General features: G+C 41.2%; 1 protein-coding gene across 2 annotated transcripts; it reads left to right on the plus strand.

The window, feature by feature from the left end:
* Window positions 1-630: 630 nt before the first annotated feature.
* LOC106613876 (tetratricopeptide repeat protein 14) lies at window positions 631-7,199 on the plus strand. 2 transcript variants are annotated; one of them, XM_014216578.2, is made up of 13 exons: window positions 631-822; window positions 1,581-1,766; window positions 1,883-2,004; window positions 2,077-2,276; window positions 2,375-2,459; window positions 2,568-2,697; window positions 2,794-2,949; window positions 3,065-3,136; window positions 3,283-3,402; window positions 3,588-3,710; window positions 3,799-3,916; window positions 4,482-4,588; window positions 4,769-7,199. In XM_014216578.2, the coding sequence occupies exons 2-13, from the start codon at window positions 1,633-1,635 to the stop codon at window positions 5,652-5,654; spliced, it is 2,253 nt and encodes a 750-aa protein (XP_014072053.1). In that variant the 5' UTR covers window positions 631-822; window positions 1,581-1,632; the 3' UTR covers window positions 5,655-7,199. The 2 variants fall into 2 exon arrangements, 1 of the variants encoding a protein (XP_014072053.1); XR_006756925.1 differs by having other exon boundaries at window positions 638-822; window positions 3,799-4,295; window positions 4,769-4,934.
* The last annotated feature ends 4,303 nt before the right edge of the window (window positions 7,200-11,502 follow it).

The following is an 11,502-nucleotide window of genomic DNA, read 5'->3' on the forward strand; positions in this document are numbered from 1 at the left end:
GTCCCATGTTTAATGAGCTGAAATAAAAGATCCCTGAAATGTTCCATACTCACAAAAAGCTTATTTCTCTCACATTTATTTACATCCTTGTCAGTGAGTGTTTCTCCTTTGTCAAGATAATCCATCCACCTGACAGGTGTGGCATATCAACAAGCTGATTAAACAGCATGATCATTACACAGGTTCACCTTGTCCTGGGGACAACATTCCAAAGCCCACAATCAACACCCTGATCAACTCAATGCGAAAGGAGATGCCGCGCTGCATGAGACAAATGGTGGTCGCACCAGATACTGACTGGTTTTCTGATCCACACCCCTACTTTTCTTTTAAGGCATCTTTAACCAACAGATGCATCTCTGTTTTCCCAGTCAAGTGAAATCCATAGATTAGGGCCTAATTTATTTATTTAAATTGACTGATTTCCTTTTATGAACTATAACTCAGTAAAATCTTTGAAATTGTTGCATATTGCGTTTATATTTTCGTTCAGTAACGGATTTCCTTATATAAACTAACTCAGTAAAATCTGTAATTTTTTCGTTTATATTTTTGTTCAGTGTAGTTTTCACCCCATCCAGTAGGGGGGAGCAATACACAATTGTTGCATGTACTCCGCCGCAAAATCCCTCCGAAGAAGAAGTTCCGACATTTTTTTTATCACGCTTCTGTTAGACAGCTAACTGCTATTTGAATAATTGGCGTAAATGTAATGTACATCTGCATGGGAATGAACCACCGGGTGTCGAGTATTGTGACTTAGTTGGTAAACTGCTTGTCCGCGGTAGAGTGTAGCAACTGCAACGAACGTCGTCAGCTAGCGTAAGAGCCATATTAACCGTTTCGAAACTTGTCTTTGGCCATGACATATTTACAGCTGGCTAACTTAGTTAGCTACTGTATGCATGTTGCTCTCGTACGTTGCTGGCTATGCTAAATTGAATAGTATTTGTGATTCTTGGATAACTACTAGTTAGCTTGCGTACGGTACGGTTTTGGAAGCATAAGGACCTTATTTCATATCAGTGAGAAATAATGTTCATAAACAAAGTTAAATTGATACACATGTTTTATAGGTTAGGGTTCCCACACGGCCATATTTTCATGTTACAGCGCTTGTTTACCCAGACGGAGTACATATTTTGATGCGATATGAAAGTATTGCGGTGTATGTTTCTAGAACCGTACCACAATTGAGAATCGTTTCACGTTTAGCTGGAGTATTTGGCGCAGGGATGGTCAATTCCAGTCCTCGAGGGCCTGATTAGTGTCACACTTTTGGCCCAGCCCCAGCTAACACATTTGACTCCAATAATCAACATATGATTTTCAGTTTAGAATGCAATTTGTTTAATCGGCTGTGTTTACTAGGGGGAAAGGTGTGACGCCACTCCAGCCCCAGAGGACTGGAGTTGCACATCCCTGATTTGGCTGTTTTGGCATCCAGAGCCATCTCACCTTTATTTAAACAACATGTCTGGTCCTTGGACTATATGGAGTAATGCTAGGCTCCTTTCGTCCGTTATTGGTCTAGCTACTACTGTAGCAAGCTATTATGCCATGTTTTTCTTCTGTTACAGGATGTTGTTCATACTAGCTAATCAGGCTGAATTCTGATGCCAATATCTGAAAATGGATAGAGATTTACTGAGGCAGACTTTGTCTCACCATGGACAAAGCCTGTTTACCCATCTCAAATGTGAACAAAGTGAAAATCCAGATTTCAAAGCTATTGAACTGGACTTGTCTAAGGCCAGCTATCAAAGGTAATTTTAAATGAACAGTACAGTGATTTAGCTAATGGAACACCCAAGTTGGCAACACTGTTAATGGCAAATTTCCAGAAAATGTGCACATGATCATTAATATACATGTTTTACAGAAAATATGGAGGGGAGGACAATGCTTTAGTGGAGCAGTTCATTGCTAGAAAAGCAGACATCCTATTTGCACCATCATGGAAATCCAGTGCAACAGTGGAGGATGTGTTGGAGGAAGGAGAAGGTAGTTGTTACTGTCAAATTCAGAGGTAAATTAACATTTTGTACTGAGTTTGGCCTAATATCCTTTTCCTAGAGCCCTACGCCATCATGCCCCCTCTGGAGCAGTTCATGGTGGTGTCATTTGAGGAGCGGAGGAATCTGTTGTACAGGGACATGGAGCGAGGGGACATTGTGATAGGCAGGATCAACTCCATCAGGGATTTTGGCTTCTTTGTAACACTCATCTGCATGGCAGGTGGACTAGAGAGAGACATAGAGGATCTGGAGCTCACGGTAAGGCTTGTGGCTTTGGCCTGGTGGTCAGTGTTTTTTTTTATTGAAGAAATAGGAGCACATGGTAACCTCGTTCTCTGCTTTCTTTCTCTCCTCAGGCCCTGTGTCCCCTTAGAGATGTACCTTCCAATGGCAATCATGACGATCCGCTATCGTACTATCAGATTAACGATTTAATAAGAGGTGAATGCACACTGCACTAGCGAACTGTGTTGTAAATGTAAACATGCTCACAATGCAGTTTTGTGATAAGTCAACACACTGACCCATATACCATGTGCTGTGCCCTAGCTGGAGTGAAGGATATTGACCGATACCATGAGAAGATAACCATTTCACTTCAGCCCTCCTCCCGCGCCCCAAACCTGATGAGCCTAAAGCTCGGAGTGTTTAGTAGAGATGATCTTCCACTTCAATACAGGTAAGACGGACATATTCTAGTTGGCAGAAAACATATGGTAAAAAATAGTTTCGCTTGAACTTAGGCTGTCTTTGCTCATTGTACTGTTTTACCCAGTCGCAGTGTGAGGGTTGCCAACGACAACACTGAAACCTATGAGAGGGTTTTAGAGGATACTATTGGATACTCCAACCCATCTAATGTGGAGTATCTCCTGGGGAAGATTGGGATCAGTGACACACAGCCTCCCTCACTCATGAGAGGGCTACAGAGGTGAGAAGACAAACTTGTTGTTTTGTCACTCTTCAGCAGACACGCTTGCCAGAAAATGATATGCCTAGCCCCCTTTTATCAGCACTTGACTGTATTTTGGGACTCTCCTTTACAGCAAACATTTCCTTGAGGAGGACTTTGCAACAATTATCCGAAAGAAGCAGTCTGCGTCCTGGGCTCTTAAATGGTATGGCTGACATTTTAACTCCCATTGCATATTGGAGAAAAACTGAGTAGCCGGTGACTAGATCTGTGCTAACCTATTTACAGAATGCATGAACTGCTCCTGATCGTGCTTTGTTTTTGTCAATATACGTTATGTCTGGGTTACAGTGTGAGGGTTGGTGTGGACCACTTCAAGTCTGGTCGCCACGTCGAAGCAATGAATGAATATAATAAGGCCTTAAATATTGACACTAACAATGTGGAAGCCCTTGTGGCACGTGGTGCACTGTGAGTATCCATCTAATTTTATTGATAATGTTGTCCATTTAACAGCGTAGTAGTCGGCACACCCAGCCTACACTCTGCTTGTTATTTCTGTTTAAACACAGGTTTTTAAAATGTTTTTCATTCTAACATAAAATGTAGTTGTCTTACATGCAGTTAATATAAACCTGCCAGTTGACTTCTCCCAGGTATGCCAACAAAGGGAGTTTGCTGAAGGCAATAACAGACTTTGAGCTGGCATTGGAAAGCTGCCCAACCCACAGAAATGCTAAGAAATACCTATGCCAGACCCTGGTGGAGCGAGGTGGCCAGTAAGTAGGAATGTTTTCCCTCTTCCTTTATTATCCTGTGTTTCTAAGTGACAACCACTTCTCTAAAATACTTGTTTCCTTCTGTTAGACTGGAGGAGGAAGAGAAGTTAGTTACAGCTGAGGGCCTCTACAGAAAAGCTCTGGCCTTAGAAGACTCCTTCCCGGATGCCAAGGAAGCATTGAGGAAAATAGAGCTACTTATCCAGGTGAGCTGGTACATTCCATGGGTTATGCCAACTATTCCACTTCTCTCCCATTTAAGAAGCTATGCTTCGATTGGAAAGTCTGTTTCTGACTGTTTTAACACCCTCATATAACTGATACTTTATCTGTTTACTTGACATATTCGAACATGAACATTTGAAAAGGGGCCAGTTAAAAGTTCAGTCATTTTTGTGTGTTTGGCGTAACACACAAGGAGCCTTGTAATACTGATGAAGTGTTTTGTTGTGTGTGTGTCTGCAATCTGGGACCCTTCCCTTTGACTCTACCCGACTGCCTTGATTGTCGCTTGTCTATTGGTGGAACAAACAACCTTACAACTGGAATGAAAATGGTTGGTACGCTGGACCTGGTCTCAATGCGGTAAATGTAAACTTTTTTGGTTCACCTGGAAAAATTGCCATTTGTTCTCTACCTGTAATTATGATTTCTGGATCATGCCATGGTAAACTTGTCTGTATGTGCCGTTTTTCACATTCCTGGTTTCCTCCCATGTTTGAATTCTTGAAATATGGTGCAATTTTACTATGAAAACTGACTGCTTTAAAGAAATCCCTCAAACTGAGAGAAGAGGCAGCAGCAAAGGAAGCAGAAAAAGCTAAGAATGTGGAGACGAGTGCAGAAAAATTGCGTAAGATCTTAAAAGAAGAAAAAAGGTAAATCCATACCATCCAACGTCAGGAAGGTAAACTGTCAGCTCATCGGTTGCCTTGTAAAACAAAATGCATACACGTAATTTAATTTGGCAAAATATCAATCATCGTTTAAGTTGGTCACCAATATCACCTAGTTTTGATTGTGTAGCTACATAGTTTCTTTGCTATAACTCCCTCTAGAATGAAAAAGAAACGGAAGATATCTTCCTCTTCATCAACGTCATTGTCTTCCACCTCTTCGTCCGACCACTCCTCCTCCTCATGGCGCAGGACGTCAAAGAAAAAGAAGAGCAAACACAGACGGTCATCTCGAGGGGAGAAACGCAAGCGGAGGGTTTCATCCAGGGACAACAGAAGTGTGTCTGAGGAATGGTACCCTGCCCCACCCAACACCACCACCACCTCCTTCCTGGATCAGAAATGTAGCTTGGTCAGGCTGTTTGAGGGGCCAGAGAGGACGGAAGAGCATAGTCAGCCCCACAGCAAAGGCAGGCACCGCTCACATCACTCTTTATCATTAGTGTCCACAGATGCTCCGGACAACAGCAGAGGTAGGTTTGAAGATGACCCTGTTGACGGCTCTCCTCAGCAAGCTGAGAGCAGCAAGGGGAAAGGTGTCTGTGATGACAAGACCAGTGATGAGGAGGTGAATGAGAGGGAAGCCTACAGGGGGCATTGGAAGAGCCAGGGCCAGGAGGATCAAAGTATCCCACAAGAAGTTCTCAGCTCATTGGAGAAAGCCAAACTCAGAAGAATGTCCTCATCTGCCAGCTCAGAGCATTCCTGCAAATCTGACCGGTACGCCAACGACCTCACGTCACAGTCCCACATATTCAGTCACAGACGATCATATAGTGGTAGGTATGGTAGCACAGAACAAGGAGATGAGAAAAATAAGGCCACCCGAAGGTCTGATGGCAGGGATAACAGTGCAAAATTGACTGATGCCTCTCTGAATGGTAAGGGATCTGCAGGAGGAAATAAAGCGCTGTCAACTAATCTCCTAGATATCTTCAGCCAAATAGCTCAGTTTGAGAAGGAGAAATGCTTCAAGCCGAAAAAGTGAATTCAGCTTTTCCGAGATGCTTTAACCATCTTATTTCATAACTATGAACAAATTAACTATTGCTATTGTAGTGTTGGGCAAATTTCTATTGTCCAATGCTGTCAATTTTGCATTGGTGATATCAAAAAATGTGCTCTGAAATGTTTACTGTTTTTGTGATAAGTACACTGCCTTAATATCATATCAGATTGTATTTTCTGTGAAAGGACATGTTTTTTTACATGCCCGAAAGCAAATGAAAGTCCTGTTAATATATCTGCTGTCGGCATGCAGTTTGGAAATGATTTTGCTTCAGTTAAAGGTAGACTCAGTGAAATTACGTTGTTAGGCGCAGCACCGCAGATATTGCGATAGTCTACATTTTAACTAATTTTCCTCCTAAGTACAATAAACTCTAAGTATCAGGAAACTCATAAATTAGATATATTGAGCATTTTTTTAATTCTATTTGCTGGTAGTAGATTGGAAGATGTCATTCAATGACTGAAATATCAAATTTCAATATGAATCTTTTTCAATAAATCGGCTGTGAACTTTGCCCAAAATGTCCAAGCCTGATTTGTTTGGTTTAAGCATTAATGTGGTTATTTTGTGTAAATCCAACTTCGAACCAGATATTTGCTTATAAGAATGTGTGCTAATGCTGTTCTATAGACCCTTTTTCAGTACATGACACACTGACGTAATGCACAGATGTGCGCAACTCTTGGTGGCAGTAAGAAAGCCATCACTGTCTGTGCCCATTCAACAGCCTAGATTTATGTTTTTATTACTTCTAAACAAAATAACTTTTGGGTTCTCATACCCTTACTGTGTTTTTATTCTTGCTTAAACAGTGGCTATGATTATATTTGGTTGTGATCTTTGCAAAATCATTTTGGATGCAGCAGTTTGTTAGCTAGAATGCTAACACTCATTGATTCCAGTTGTAGCAAAAGCTAGCCAAAGAGCCATTTTACTGGTTAAAGTGCTTTTTTTTAAGTAAAATGCAGTTGATTTGCGAGGACACAAACATATTAAGCAGGACGTTCACATGAACCTTAATCCAATGATAATACAAAAGTTGTGTGAAATGCACTCATAAAATACATGTAAATAGAGATTTGTTTTTGCTGACGTTCTCCCTTGGTCTTCCACCAACTTGTGTGCATCGCACTTGTGCGGCATGTTTGCAAATGCAGAAAGGGATCTATAGCTTTGTATGGATCTTACTGTTACATTTCTTGTATCTCACTTCAGTGTTGAGACACTAACTTAAACCCAATGGCATATTGGTACTCTAATTTATGTAAAATTGAATGATTTAATAACTGGACACAGCATCCTTGCAAAGAGCACAACTTTCATGTCAACAGCCAAAGTGGCTTATTTACAGCTTAACTTCAACGTCTTCAATCACTATACTGCACATCAGTTAGACATGTTTTTAGTTCATCTTGTTACAAGGGATTACTCACTAATTCACAGGCACAGCTATTTAGTCCGTCAAATCTAGCGCTCTTAAATGTACTAATGTCTTAATAAACTGATCCCTTTTAACTCTAATCATGTTATGCACTGTTTACTCTGTGGTGGTCATGTCTTTCCATTTTTATTTTGCCTTAAGTGCACTCCTTTACTGGAATCACATATGTATGCAGTGTGCTATTAATCCTACATTTAAAACCTTTCATCTCACATGACCATTTGCATGTTTTTACCTGATGATTTTATGAAATACAGATGTATACTGAACAAAAATATAAATGCAACATGTGGAGTGTTGGTCTTGTTTCATGAGCTGAAATAAAAGATCCCAGAAATGTTCCATATGCACAAAAAGCTTATTTCTCTCAAATGTATTGTTTGCATCCCTGTTAGTGAGCATTTCTCCTTTTCCAAGATAATCCATCCACCTGACAGGTGTGGCATATCATGAAGCTGATTTAACAGCATAATCATTACAAAGGTGCATCTTGTCCTGGGAACAATAAAAGGCCCCTCTAAAATGTGCAGTTTTGTCACACAACACAATGCAACAGATGTCTCAAGTTTTGAGGGAGCGTGCAATTGTTATGCTGACTGCAGGAATGTCCACCAGAGCTTTTGCAAGATGATTGAATGTTAATTTCTCTACCATAAACCGACTTCAACGTTGTTTTGGGGAATTTGGCGGTACATACAACCGGCCTCACAACCGCAGACCACATGTTACCATGCTAGCCCAGGACCTCCACGTCTGACTTCTTCACCTACGGTATCGTCTGAGACCAGCCACCCGGACAGCTGATGAAATTGTGGGTTTTCACAACCAAAGAATTTCTGCACAAACTGTCAGAAACCGTCTCGGGGAAGCTCATCTGCGTGCTCGTCGTCCTCACCAGGGTCTTGACCTGACTGCAGTTTGGCGTCGTAACCAACATCACTGAGCAAATGCTCACCTTCGATGGCCCCTGGCAAGCTGGAGAAGTGTGCTCTTCATGGATGAATCCTGGTTTCAACTGTACCGGGCGTGTATCGTGTCATGTGGGCGAGCGGTTTGCTGATGTAAATGTTGTCAACAGAGTGCCTCGTGGTGGGGTTATGAAATGGTCAGGCACACGCTACGGATAAAGAACACAATTGCATTTTATTGATGGCAATTTGAATACAAAGAGAGACCTTCATAAGATCCTGAGGCCCATTGTGCCATTCATTTGCCGCCATCACTTCATGTTTCTGCATGATAATGCATGGCCCCATGTCGCAAGGGTCTGTACACAATTCCTGGAAGCTGAAAATGTCCCAGTTCTTCCATGACCTGCATTCTCACCAGACATGTCACCCATTGAGCATGTTTGGAATGCTCTGGATCGACGTGTATGACCCCGTGTTCAAGTTCCCGCCAATATCCAGCAACTTTGCTCATTGAAGAGGAGTGGGACAACATTCCACAGGCCACAATCAACAGCCTGATCAACTCTATATGAAGTAGATTTCTCTCGCTGCATGATGCAAATGATGGTCACACCAGATACTGACTGGTTTTCTGATCCACACCCCTACTTTTTTTAAAGGTATTTTTATTTTACCTTTTTATTAAACTAGGCAAGTCAGTTAAGACGGCCTACCCCGGCCAGACCCTAACACGGACGACGCTGGGCCAATTGTGCACCGCCCTATGGGACTCCCAATCATGGCCAGTTGTGATACAGCCTGGAATTGAACCAGGTTCTGTAGTGACACCTCTTGCACTGAGATGCAGTGCCTTAGATTGCTGCACCACTCCGGAGCCCCAACAGATGCGTATCTGTAGTCCCAGTCATGTGAAATCCATAGATTAGGACCTAATAAATTAATTTCAATTGACTGATTTCCTTATATGAACTGTAACACAGTAAAATCTTTGAAATTGTTGCATGTTGTTTATATTTTTGTTCAGTGTAATATGACCCAGTGGCGAACTCAACTGAAAACATGCACTTTTGATACTTTCCACTGGAGGGCAGTACAACACTAACTCTGCACACAGTTTTTTTAAGTACTGTGTGGCCAATTATAAATATAGTGAAAAAACGATGTAGTCTGCCCGATTTTATTTTTGCATAAATTTCCCTCTGTCCTCCACAGTTATGACATTTATATTTACTTCACGCTACACTTGTCTAACCTTAATAGCAAAAATAGATTGAAAATGAGATTTTATGAGAGTATGTGTCTTCTAGTGATGACAAAGGTAAGCTTTTCTCCATCTCAATTCATCAGAGAACGTAATATTTTAACCACTTAATTCACTTAACAAATGTTATCTGAAAACACAGTCACATCGGGGTCTTATAAAGTCATAATAATCATTAACCTTTTGACAGCAGTAGCCTTGATTGTACACTGTCAACTCATTCTCTGGGTCCCACAATGGCAATATTGCATTCTAAGCAAAGAGATTGAGGTAGGGGAAGACATCATAGTGTGAGGAGTGGGCATTGTGCCAATCAATGGGCTATGTTGAAATTAAAATGAAATTCCACCTAGCACTCCATTGTTCCAGTCTCAGTGGGGGTTAGGTAAAAGCATGTCTCTCTAGCGGCATTTAAGATGCTAGAGATGTGCATGCACAGCCTATTTCATAGACTAGACGTAACATAGTAAGTGTAAATCCGGGACACTCAAATTAGTATGATATGTTACGTTTGGTATGGCTACATAAGACCAGGTTTCTTAAGGCAAAAACGAAAGGAGGTTGGATGGGTGGGCGTCAGTGGGAAGGTAAACGCATATCTCTCTAGCGGCTGGTGCAGTTTATGAAGAGGGAGGACGATTTTTTTTCATGTGCATGGCCTTATTTCTATTACAGCATATTGGATGACTGTCATTCATATTCCATTTACCCTATTCAACGTAACATCGATAGGTTTAGGCTACTACATGATACTTGAATTTTCCCTATGTCTATGAATGAAAATTTACAACGTAGTAGGTTTGCACACTCTTGCCTTCATCTAGCTGATCTAGTGTGTAATCATTAGTCCAACAGTTGCAAACAAGGTTCTATTGGCCAAATTCAGGTATGTTTATCCCCGTTTCGTTCCGTTTGCTTCCGTTTTAAGAAATGTTTTTCAAAGAATCGGCTAAATGAATACACCCCTGGGCACGTGTAAACAGTTCACTTTCATAGAAGCCAAGTTGTATTCCTTCATTTGTGGACTTCCTTCGTTTGTGGACCTTTCCAAGCCAAACCATATCATAACCGCCACACACAGCCTACTATGTTGTCACCATATTAGCTAAAGTTACGTCATAGTCAACATAGCTAATAGAACTAACGTGTTAGTAAACCCGCTACAATCATGCAGTAACGTTATGGTGTATAGTCAGTAAGCAGTTTAGCAGTTACACCGGCAGGCCCCGGTGGCAATAAATTAGTCAAACCAAAAGCTTACCTCGACTTGGAAGAGTACCACTGTTGTGTTGGATATAGTCAGCTAGCTAACATAGCATTCCTCTGTTTGAGCAGGGTGTTTGAGTAGGCAAAACTAGCTAGCTGCATTTGCTAGATAAGTGAAACTGAAACGGGGAAAAAATTACTCTCTCTCTCTTGCTTTTCCTTCATTTTTGATTCAATGAATTTGTTCAAAACTGTTCAACCATTGTCTTTCTCTCTCTTTGAATCAACTACTCAGCACATTTTATGCACTGCAGTGCTAGCTAGCTGTAGCTTGTGCTTTCAGTACTAGATTAATTCTCTGATCCTTTGATTGGGTGGACAACATGTCAGTTCATGCTGCAAAAGCTCTGACAGGTTGGAGGACGTCCTTCGGAAGTTGTTATAATTACTGTGTAAGTCTATGAAAGGGGGTGAGAACCATGAGCTTCCTAGGTTTTGTATTGAAGTCAATGTACCCAGAGGAGGATGAAGCTAGCTGTCCTCTGGCAACACCATGGTGCTACCGTACAGAGTGCTGTTGAGGCTACTGTAAATCTTCATTGCAAAACAGTGTTTTAATCAATTATTTGGTGACATGCAAATATATGTAGTATAGTTTTAATCTAAAAAGGATGATTTTTACTGAAGAGGATGGTCCTCCCCTTCCTCTTCTGAGGAGCCTCCACTGGTGGGTTTATAATGCGAACGTCGAGCAACCGAAAGGTTGCGTTTTTCCAATCTCATCACGGACAACTTTAACATTCTAGCTAATTAGCGACTTTGCAACTACTTACTACTTTTTAGCTACTTTGTAACTACTTAGCATATTAGCTAACCATATTAGCATATTAGCTAACCTTACCCTTTAAACTAACTCCTAACCTTAATACTAGCCTAGCTAACGTTAGCCACAACAAATTTGAAATTCGTAACATCATACGTTTTGCAAATTCGTAATGTGTCATA

Source organism: Salmo salar, chromosome ssa10, assembly GCF_905237065.1.
Source record: "Salmo salar chromosome ssa10, Ssal_v3.1, whole genome shotgun sequence".
NCBI classification, from domain to species: Eukaryota; Metazoa; Chordata; class Actinopteri; order Salmoniformes; family Salmonidae; genus Salmo; species Salmo salar.

What these genes read in the sequence shown, in the direction of transcription:
- LOC106613876 (XM_014216578.2), top strand. Translation starts at nt 1,633, where the DNA reads ATGGATAGAGATTTACTGAGGCAGACTTTGTCTCACCATGGACAAAGC. An exon ending in TAGAGGATCTGGAGCTCACG is followed by an intron (nt 2,277 to 2,374) that starts GTAAGGCTTGTG and finishes TTCTCTCCTCAG; the next exon opens with GCCCTGTGTCCCCTTAGAGA. An exon ending in ATCTTAAAAGAAGAAAAAAG is followed by an intron (nt 4,589 to 4,768) that starts GTAAATCCATAC and finishes AACTCCCTCTAG; the next exon opens with AATGAAAAAGAAACGGAAGA.